General features: G+C 48.4%; 1 protein-coding gene across 2 annotated transcripts; it reads left to right on the top strand.

The window, feature by feature from the left end:
- Positions 1-816: 816 nt before the first annotated feature.
- LOC139407445 (ectonucleotide pyrophosphatase/phosphodiesterase 5) lies at positions 817-10250 on the top strand. Of its 2 annotated transcripts, none has more exons than XM_071151240.1 (6): positions 817-1232; positions 3204-3339; positions 5663-6331; positions 8084-8236; positions 8905-9084; positions 9298-10250. In XM_071151240.1, exons 2-6 carry the CDS (start codon positions 3210-3212, stop codon positions 9690-9692), a joined length of 1527 nt encoding a protein of 508 aa, XP_071007341.1. In that variant the 5' UTR covers positions 817-1232; positions 3204-3209; the 3' UTR covers positions 9693-10250. The 2 variants fall into 2 exon arrangements, with proteins under 2 accessions (XP_071007341.1, XP_071007340.1); XM_071151239.1 differs by having other exon boundaries at positions 819-1232; positions 3192-3339.
- Positions 10251-10634: the final 384 nt, after the last annotated feature.

Here is a 10634-nt window from a genome sequence, read left to right as displayed (position 1 = left end):
GCCAGTCTACATCAAACAATGAAGCTCAACAAAATATTGCAGAGGGAATAGACTTCCTGTAGAAAACATCCCATAATAAACAATAGTTGAATTTCTTATCTAGTAAACCTTTGTCATTCACCTGGATACCGCTTACTCTTACTGGTATAATGTCAGAAATTGGCTAGCTACCTTTTTTCCCTGTTCGTTAGCTATCTTTCAGCGGACTGGTGTTCGCTAGCTACAGAGGTTAGCCACTGGACTTTGTACAAGCTAGTTAACGTTAGCTACTTAACTACCTCGCTAATCAAAATATCTGTTTGCATTTATTGATTAGTTACAGTTACAGTTTTAGAGCAGTGGTGTAAAGTACTGAAGTACGTTTACTTTTGATACTTAAGTATATTGTATCAATTATATTTACATTTGATACATAAGTATATGTAAAACCAAATACTTTTAGACTTTTCCTCTAGTATTTTACTGGGTGACTTTTACCTGAGTCATTTTCTATTAAGGTATCTTTACTGTTACTCAAGTATGACAATTGGGTACTTTTTCCACCACTGGTTTTAAAGCACATTCTCTTGCAATTCTATACCTTTTCCCGTGTCTATTGTGTATTCATGTGATACTCGAAAACTACCACAATATCTATGGAATAAAAACCGTGAGCTGACATGGGATAGTTGATCTGGACATTTCAGACAAGTTATAAATATCTCTCTAAGGCTTGTAATGACTGACATGACAGGGTCAGTCTCTGGTCTATTCAGTAGGTCAGGGTTTCGCAAACTCGGTCCTGCCCCCCCTCTCCCGGTGCACGGTCGTTTGCTAGCACTACACAGCTGATCAAGCTTTGGTTATTTTGGGGTGGGGGCAGAAACCGAGTTTGAGAAACCCTGCCGTAGGGCTCGGTACCGTCGGGAGGGTGTAAGTCTTTAGTAGACGACAGTGTGTCTGGGTAATGAATACAGAGGTCCATTACGTCATTCAGACAGGTGCTTTTTTACTCAGTGTTTTCAGACTATACATCACTTGCAGCATAGCTTTTATAGTTGATGCACGTCGATAACTTATATTACGCTAACATTTCATTAAATAAGCCACTATTCAGTCTCTTGAATATAATAAAATTTGCGCTTTGCAATTGGAGACTGCTGTATATGGGCGGGACTTCCTTGTAGCCAACACTGTTTATATGTGCGTGTTGCAGAAATAGCAGAGAGATCTTGCACAGAGCAGATAAGAAGGTAAGGTTGACTTTAGTTCGTCTATTTAGTCTTTATAAATGTCCGCACTCTAAAACGACGTTTAGTCATTTTGAATCTTCATCTCGACCATTATACATTATTATGAACGTCTCCCTTTGACCGTGTTATGGGTGACTGATGGGCAGCAGTCACTTCGGGGAAATTAGCTAACAGCTGATTATGAATACCATAATAATTCAATTTTGCAGTAGGTAACTACCGAGCTACTGCTAGCGGTATATTGGTTACATTCCCGACTGTTGCATTATTGGGAGGTCGGTCGAGGTGACCGCTGTCATTTAGATGCAGTTTGTGCCCAGTAACCCTCCGGATAACTCATAGGTAGCTACATCATAACAATCCTACTGTCTGTCGTTATACTCGTTGCAATATGTCTGCTGTGCAGCTGTGAGTGGGTTTGCTTTAGCACTCGTTTCATATGGATTGTCATTGTTTGTACATTTTTAATAAGAGTGCAGTAATAAACATGTTGTGCAACATCATTCTACTGTACACTGTAGCAGTAACACAGGACTAGTAGCCGTCTCTTCTCCAAGCACATAGACCAGGCTACTGTAGCAAGTCACCAACGTGTTTGTAAACAAGCCAAGGAGGATACATAGCGAAGTGCACGTAGACACACTACTGGACACTGAACACGTCTATGTTAACCACAGCACTGTATTCAACACTGTATTCAACACTGGCTATATTCACCACAACACTGTATTCAACACTGCCTATATTAACCACAACACTGTATTCAACACTGTCTATTTTAACCACAACACTGTATTCAACACTGGCTATATTCACCACAACACTGTATTCAACACTGTCTATATTAACCACAACACTGTATTCAACACTGCCTATATTAACCACAACACTGTATTCAACACTGTCTATATTAACCACAACACTGTATTCAACACTGGCTATATTCACCACAACACTGTATTCAACACTGGCTATATTCACCACAACACTGTATTCAACACTGGCTATATTCACCACAACACTGTATTCAACACTGCCTATATTAACCACAACACTGTATTCAACACTGTCTATTTTAACCACAACACTGTATTCAACACTGGCTATATTCACCACAACACTGTATTCAACACTGGCTATATTCACCACAACACTGTATTCAACACTGTCTATATTAACCACAACACTGTACTCAACACTGGCTATATTCACCACAACACTGTATTCAACACTGGCTATATTCACCACAACACTGTATTCAACACTGTCTATATTAACCACAACACTGTATTCAACACTGTCTATATTAACCACAACACTGTATTCAACACTGGCTATATTCACCACAACACTGTATTCAACACTGGCTATATTCACCACAACACTGTATTCAACACTGGCTATATTCACCACAACACTGTATTCAACACTGCCTATATTAACCACAACACTGTATTCAACACTGTCTATTTTAACCACAACACTGTATTCAACACTGGCTATATTCACCACAACACTGTATTCAACACTGGCTATATTCACCACAACACTGTATTCAACACTGTCTATATTAAGCACAACACTGTATTCAACACTGTCTATATTCACCACAACACTGTACTCAACACTGTCTATATTCACCACAACACTGTATTCAACACTGTATTCAACACTGTCTATATTAACCACAACACTGTATTCAACACTGTCTATATTCACCACAACACTGTACTCAACACTGTCTATATTCACCACAACACTGTATTCAACACTGTATTCAACACTGTCTATATTAACCACAACACTATATTCAACACTGTATTCAACACTGTCTATATTAACCACAACACTGTATTCAACACTGTCTATATTAACCACAACACTGTATTCAACACTGCCTATATTCAAAATCGCACTATATTTCACACTGCCTATATTCACAATAACACTATACTGCAGTTTGTATTACAGGGTGGTATGCTGTTGTGGAGCATAATGCTGGGTTGCAGCTCACGAAGAGGAGGAAGCTGCTATCTGGGATGGCTTATGACCTTAACCCTGACCCTGCCTCTGGCCTCCCTACAGATGGACCACCATGGACACCAAGGTAGGGTCAGGGAACATGGAGTAGGGTCAAGGACCTGGGGTCAGGGAGCATGGAGTAGGGTCAAGGACTCGGGAGCATGGGGTAGGGTCAAGTACTCGGGTGCAAGGAGCATGGGGTAGGGTCAAGGACTCGGGGGCAGGGAGCATGGAGTAGGGTCAAGGCCTCGGGGGGGCAGGGAGCATGGAGTAGGGTCAAGGACTCGGGGGGCAGGGAGCATGGAGTAGGGTCAAGGACTCGGGGGGGCAGGGAGCATGGAGTAGGGTCAAGGACTCGGGGGGCAGGGAGCATGGAGTAGGGTCAAGGACTCGGGGGGGCAGGGAGCATGGAGTAGGGTCATAGACTCGGGGGCCAGGGAGCATGGAGTAGGGTCAAGGACTTGGGGGGCAGGGAGCATGGAGTAGGGTCAAGGACTCGGGGGGCAGGGAGCATGGAGTAGGGTCAAGGACTCGGGGGGCAGGGAGCATGGAGTAGGGTCAAGGACCCGGGGGCAGGGAGCAGGGAGGATGGGGTAGAGACCATGGGGCAGAGACCATGGGGCAGGGAGCATGGAGTAGGGTCAAGGACCAGGGAGCATGGGGTAGGGTCAAGGACCAGGGAGCATGGGACAGGGAGCATGGGGTAGGGTCAAGGACCAGGGAGCATGGGGCAGGGTGCATGAGGCAGGGAGCATGGGGTAGGGTCAAGGACCAGGGAGGATGGGGTAGGATCAAGGACCAGGGAGCATGGGGTAGGGTCAAGGACCAGGGAGCATGGGGTAGGGTCAAGGACCAGGGAGGATGGGGTAGGATCAAGGACCAGGGAGCATGGGGTAGGGCCAAGGACCAGGGAGCATGGGGTAGGGCCAAGGACCAGGGAGCATGGGGTAGGGTCAAGGACCAGGGAGCATGGGGCAGGGAGCATGGGGCAGGGAGCATGGGGCAGGGTCAAGGACCAGGGAGCATGGGGTAGGGTCAAGGACCAGGTAGCATGGGGTAGGGAGCATGGGGCAGGGTCAAGGACCAGGGAGCATGGGAGCATGGGGCAGGGAGCATGGGGCAGGGAGCATGGGGCAGGGTCAAGGACCAGGGAGCATGGGGTAGGGTCAAGGACCAGGGAGCATGGGGTAGGGTGCATGAGGCAGGGAGCATGGGGTAGGGTCAAGGACCAGGGAGGATGGGGTAGGATCAAGGACCAGGGAGCATGGGGTAGGGTCAAGGACCAGGGAGCATGGGGTAGGGTCAAGGACCAGGGAGGATGGGGTAGGATCAAGGACCAGGGAGCATGGGGTAGGGCCAAGGACCAGGGAGCATGGGGTAGGGCCAAGGACCAGGGAGCATGGGGTAGGGTCAAGGACCAGGGAGCATGGGGCAGGGAGCATGGGGCAGGGAGCATGGGGCAGGGTCAAGGACCAGGGAGCATGGGGTAGGGTCAAGGACCAGGTAGCATGGGGTAGGGAGCATGGGGCAGGGTCAAGGACCAGGGAGCATGGGAGCATGGGGCAGGGAGCATGGGGCAGGGTCAAGGACCAGGGAGCATGGGGTAGGGTCAAGGACCAGGGAGCATGGGGTAGGGTCAAGGACCAGGTAGCATGGGGTAGGGAGGGGCAGGGTGGGGCAGGGTCAAGGACCAGGGAACATGGGGCAGGGTGCATGAAGTAGGGTCAAGGACCCGGGAGCATGGGGCATGGAGTAGGGTCAAGAACCCGGGAGCATGGGGCAGGGAGCATGGGGCAGGGAGCATGGGGTAGGGTGCATGGAGTAGGGTCAAGGACCAGGGTCAAGGACCAGGGGGCAGGGTGCATGAAGTAGGGTCAAGGACTAGGGAGCATGGGGCAGGGTGCATGAAGTAGGGTCAAGGACCAGGGAGCATGGGGCAGGGTCAAGGACCAGGGAGCATGGGGCAGGGTCAAGGACCAGGGAGCATGGGGCAGGGTCAAGGACCAGGGAGCATGGGGTAGGGTCAAGGACCAGGGAGCATGGGGCAGGGTGCATGAAGTAGGGTCAAGGACCAGGGAGCATGGGGCAGGGTCAAGGACCAGGGAGCATGGGGCAGGGTGCATGAAGTAGGGTCAAGGACCAGGGAGCATGGGGCAGGGTCAAGGACCAGGGAGCATGGGGCAGGGTGCATGAAGTAGGGTCAAGGACCAGGGAGCATGGGGCAGGGTCAAGGACCAGGGAGCATGGGGTAGGGTGCATGAAGTAGGGTCAAGGACCAGGGAGCATGGGACAAATGCAAGAGATATACATTGCCTACCCCTTTACTAGCAGTGTTGGTCCCTCTTGTTGCAGGCTTTATGTTGCCTGTTGCCATTCTAACATTACCCTCTCCTCTCTCTATACCCCAGGACACCCCCTCCATCCTCACCACCAGGCCACCAGAGGGGCTCGCCCCAAGCTACTGCTGCTGTCTTTCGATGGGTTCCGCTGGGACTACGTGGACCGTGTCCCCACCCCTAACTTCCATGCCCTGATGGAGGAAGGGTCAATAGTTGAGCAGGTTGAGAACACCTACATCACTAAAACCTTCCCTGACCACTACACCCTGGTCACCGGGCTGCATGCCGAGACGCATGGCATCGTGGGTAACGAGATGTACGACCCAGACCTTAACGCCTCCTTCTCCATGGAGACGCATAGCGCCTACGAGCCACGCTGGTGGGCTGGGGCAGAGCCTCTGTGGGTGACCAATCAGAAGCAGGGTGGGCGGAGCGGCGGGGTTATGTGGCCGGGGTCGGACGTGGAGATCGGGGGGGCCTACCCGTCACGCTACCTTCCGTACAACGCATCGCTGAGCTTCGAGAGGCGCGTGGAGACGATGGTAGCCTGGCTGATGGGGGAGAGGCCAGGGGAGGGGGTTCGGTCTGTGCAGGGGGGTGTGGACTTTGGCGTGTTATACTGGGAGGAGCCTGACGAGAGCGGTCACAACCTGGGCCCAGAGAACCCTCTAATGGACGCGGTCATTGCTGATATCGACGACAAGCTGGGCTTCCTCCGCAATGAGCTGCGCAAGATGGGTCTGTACCTGCTGTCTATGTACATTATACATTATGATCTAAATAAGGGGTTGCTAATGTTCCCCCCTGCAATGTCTATTTCTATAGGCACAAGCCCTGTGACAACTGTTCACCCCCCCCTTCCAGTATTAAACTGTTCACCCCCCTTCCAGTATTAAACTGTTCACCCCCCCACCCCCCTTCCAGTATTAAACTGTTCACCCTCCTCTTGTTGGCAGAGAGAACATGTTGCAGGTTTAAAGCTTATTTTCTGCAATTCTACACATTTTGTCATGGGGTACAGAGGACATTTTGTCATGGGGTACAGAGAACATTTTGTCATGGGGGTACAGAGAACATTTTGTCATGGGGGTACAGAGAACATTTTGTCATGGGGGTACAGAGAACATTTTGTCATGGGGTACAGAGAACATTTTGTCATGGGGTACAGAGAACATTTTGTCATGGGGTACAGAGAACATTTTGTCATGGGGGTACAGAGAACATTTTGTCATGGGGGTACAGAGAACATTTTGTCATGGGGGTACAGAGAACATTTTGTCATGGGGGTACAGAGAACATTTTGTCATGGGGGTACAGAGAACATTTTGTCATGGGGGTACAGAGAACATTTTGTCATGGGGGTACAGAGAACATTTTGTCATGGGGGTACAGAGAACATTTTGTCATGGGGGTACAGAGAACATTTTGTCATGGGGGTACAGAGAACATTTTGTCATGGGGTACAGAGAACATTTTGTCATGGGGGTACAGAGAACATTTTGTCATGGGGTACAGAGAACATTTTGTCATGGGGGTACAGAGAACATTTTGTCATGGGGGTACAGAGAACATTTTGTCATGGGGGTACAGAGAACATTTTGTCATGGGGGTACAGAGAACATTTTGTCATGGGGTACAGAGAACATTTTGTCATGGGGGTACAGAGAACATTTTGTCATGGGGGTACAGAGAACATTTTGTCATGGGGTACAGAGAACATTTTGTCATGGGGGTACAGAGAACATTTTGTCATGGGGGTACAGAGAACATTTTGTCATGGGGGTACAGAGAACATTTTGTCATGGGGGTACAGAGAACATTTTGTCATGGGGTACAGAGAACATTTTGTCATGGGGGTACAGAGAACATTTTGTCATGGGGGTACAGAGAACATTTTGTCATGGGGGTACAGAGAACATTTTGTCATGGGGGTACAGAGAACATTTTGTCATGGGGTACAGAGAACATTTTGTCATGGGGGTACAGAGAACATTTTGTCATGGGGGTACAGAGAACATTTTGTCATGGGGGTACAGAGAACATTTTGTCATGGGGGTACAGAGAACATTTTGTCATGGGGGTACAGAGAACATTTTGTCATGGGGGTACAGAGAACATTTTGTCATGGGGGTACAGAGAACATTTTGCAGTTTTAAAGCATATTTTCATGCAATTTTGTGTATTTTGCCATGTTTTATGTGTACTCGTGATATTTGAGACACTCGAACATTACTACAAAATCTATGGGCTAAAAAACATTAGCTGACTGGGATAGTTGATCTGGACATTTCTGACAAGTTATAAATATCTCTAAGGTCTGCAATGACTGACATGACAAGAGGAACTGATGATGCACTACCCAATTTAGAAAGATTACCTTATGCTTTAATACATTTATCAAGAAACGCATGTAATTGATCAATTCATGAAATAAATATTTAAATATTGGTCAATTAAATGTAATTAGTTGTATTTTGACTGCATTCCTAGGTCTGTACGAAAGTGTGAACCTGATTGTGACCAGTGATCATGGCATGACCCAGCTCTCCAAAGACAAGGTGATTGAGCTGGACCAATACCTGGACAGAGACCTCTACACCTGGGTGGACAAGAGTCCTGTGGTGGGGATACTGCCTAGAGACGGTAAGATCCTGGGGATGCTGCCTAGAGACGGTAAGATCCTGGGGATGCTGCCTAGAGACGGTAAGATCCTGGGGATGCTACCTAGAGACGGTAAGATCCTGGGGATGCTGCCTAGAGACAGTAAAATCCTGGGGATGCTGCCTAGAGGAGGTAAGATCCTGGGGATACTGCCTAGAGGAGGTAAGATCCTGGGGATACTGCCTAAAGGAGGTAAGATCCTGGGGATACTGCCTAGAGGAGGTAAGATCCTGAGGATACTGCCTAGAGGAGGTAAGATCCTGGGGATACTGCCTAGAGGAGGTAAGATCCTGGGGATGCTGCCTAGAGGAGGTAAGATCCTGGGGATGCTGCCTAGAGGAGGTAAGATCCTGGGGATGCTGCCTAGAGGAGGTAAGATCCTGGGGATGCTGCCTAGAGGAGGTAAGATCCTGAGGATGCTACCTAGAGGAGGTAAGATCCTGGGGATGCTGCCTAGAGGAGGTAAGATCCTGGGTATGCTGCCTAGAGAAGGGACTGTCCCACCTGTCCTGTAGGTAAGTTAGAGGAGGTGTATAGTAACTGTCTCACCCGTCCTGTAGGTAAGTTAGAGGAGGTGTATAGTAACTGTCTCACCTGTCCTGTAGGTAAGTTAGAGGAGGTGTATAGTAACTGTCTCACCTGTCCTGTAGGTAAGTTAGAGGAGGTGTACAGTGCGCTGGTTGAGGCCAATCCCAACATGGTGGTGTATAGGAGGGAGCAGATCCCCGAGCGTCTCCACTACCGTCACAACAACAGGATCATGCCCATAATTATCGAGGCCAAGGAGGGCTGGACCATCACCCAGAACAGAACCACAGGACCACACATGTGTAAGGAAATACTAGATCAACTAAATTCCAATTTTGAAATATGCAGTATTATTGTAACTCTCAGACTTTCACAAGTTCAGATATTTAGGCTGTCCGTTAAACATTTAGAGTTACCAATATTAGGATTCAGTCCACAATGACCGCTAATTAACAGTAAACGTGTTCTAAATGTTTTAATCCTATTTAATGCTGTTCTCTCTCTGTGTTTCACAGTGGGTAACCACGGCTATGACAACACCCTACCCAGCATGCATCCTGTCTTGGTGGCGCGTGGCCCCGCCTTCCGTCAGGACTACGTGAAGAGTTCCATGCGTTCCGTTGACCTCTACCCACTCATGTGTCACATCCTGTCTGTCCGGCCCCGCCCCAACAATGGTTCTCTAGCCCGGGTTATGGACCTCCTCTCCGAGCCTTCCCCCCCCACACACTCCACCCCGCTGGAGGGCAGATACCAGCCTTCCTTCGCCACCGCCCTGGGCGTGGTCCTGGGGGTTGTCATGGTGACAGGGTTCCTGGTGGTTATCGTCAAACAGATGACGCTCCGACAACTACCCAGCAGGCAGAGCGAGATGGCCCAGCCGCTATTACTTGAAGAACTACAGCTTTAGAGGAGAGGAGAAGAGAGGAGAGGGAGTTAGGAGAAGAGATAGAGGAGAGAAGAAAGTAGAAGGAGAGGATAAGATGAGAGTTGGCTCCGTACACCGGTAAAGGACAGTAGCTTCAGTGTGGTGGAGGAGGAGGAGGAGAGGATAAAGTGTGGCTTTGTTCTGATGGTTATTTTGTTGTTTATCTCATCAGAGAGGAGCAGTCATAATAACAATAAGAGCCAATAGTACACTGGACACCAAGCATAATAAGTGAGTAAATCTAGTATGTGGTTGAGTTGTTATGCTAAGCCGCACAGTGACTCAGAGGTTTTAGACCACTGTGGGATCTGAGTTCAGTTAGTCAGGCTGTTGCTTTCAGTCTTCAATAGATCCATGACTGCCACCTTTACTACTTTAGTCCATGTTGTTGTCGTCATGACTACCACCTTTACTACTTTAGTCCATGTAGTTGTCGTCATGACTACCACCTTTACTACTTTAGTCCATGTAGTTGTCGTCATGACTACCACGTTACTGCTTTAGTCCATACAGTTGTCGTCATGACTACCACCTTTACTACTTTAGTCCATGTTGTTGTCGTCATGACTACCACCTTTACTACTTTAGTCCATGTTGTTGTCGTCATGACTACCACCTTTACTACTTTAGTCCATGTTGTTGTCGTCATGACTGCCACCTTTACTACTTTAGTCCATGTTGTTGTCGTCATGACTACCACGTTACTGCTTTAGTCCATACAGTTGTCGTCATGACTACCACCTTTACTACTTTAGTCCATGTAGTTGTCGTCATGACTACCACGTTACTACTTTAGTCCATGTTGTTGTCGTCATGACTACCACCTTTACTACTTTAGTCCATGTTGTTGTCGTCATGACTACCACCTTTACTACTTTAGTCCATGTTGTTGTCGTCATGACTACCACCTTTACTACTTTAGTC

The sequence above is a fragment of the Oncorhynchus clarkii genome, chromosome 4 (assembly GCF_045791955.1).
Source record: "Oncorhynchus clarkii lewisi isolate Uvic-CL-2024 chromosome 4, UVic_Ocla_1.0, whole genome shotgun sequence".
Classification (NCBI taxonomy): Eukaryota; Metazoa; Chordata; class Actinopteri; order Salmoniformes; family Salmonidae; genus Oncorhynchus; species Oncorhynchus clarkii.
This window is presented reverse-complemented; position numbering and strand designations above follow the sequence as displayed.

Coding starts and splice junctions, on each gene's coding strand:
- LOC139407445 (XM_071151240.1), top strand. CDS start 3,210: ATGCTGTTGTGGAGCATAATGCTGGGTTGCAGCTCACGAAGAGGAGGA. Junction 6,332..8,083: donor CAATGAGCTGCGCAAGATGG/GTCTGTACCTGC, acceptor CTGCATTCCTAG/GTCTGTACGAAAGTGTGAAC. Junction 8,237..8,904: donor GGGGATACTGCCTAGAGACG/GTAAGATCCTGG, acceptor CCTGTCCTGTAG/GTAAGTTAGAGGAGGTGTAC.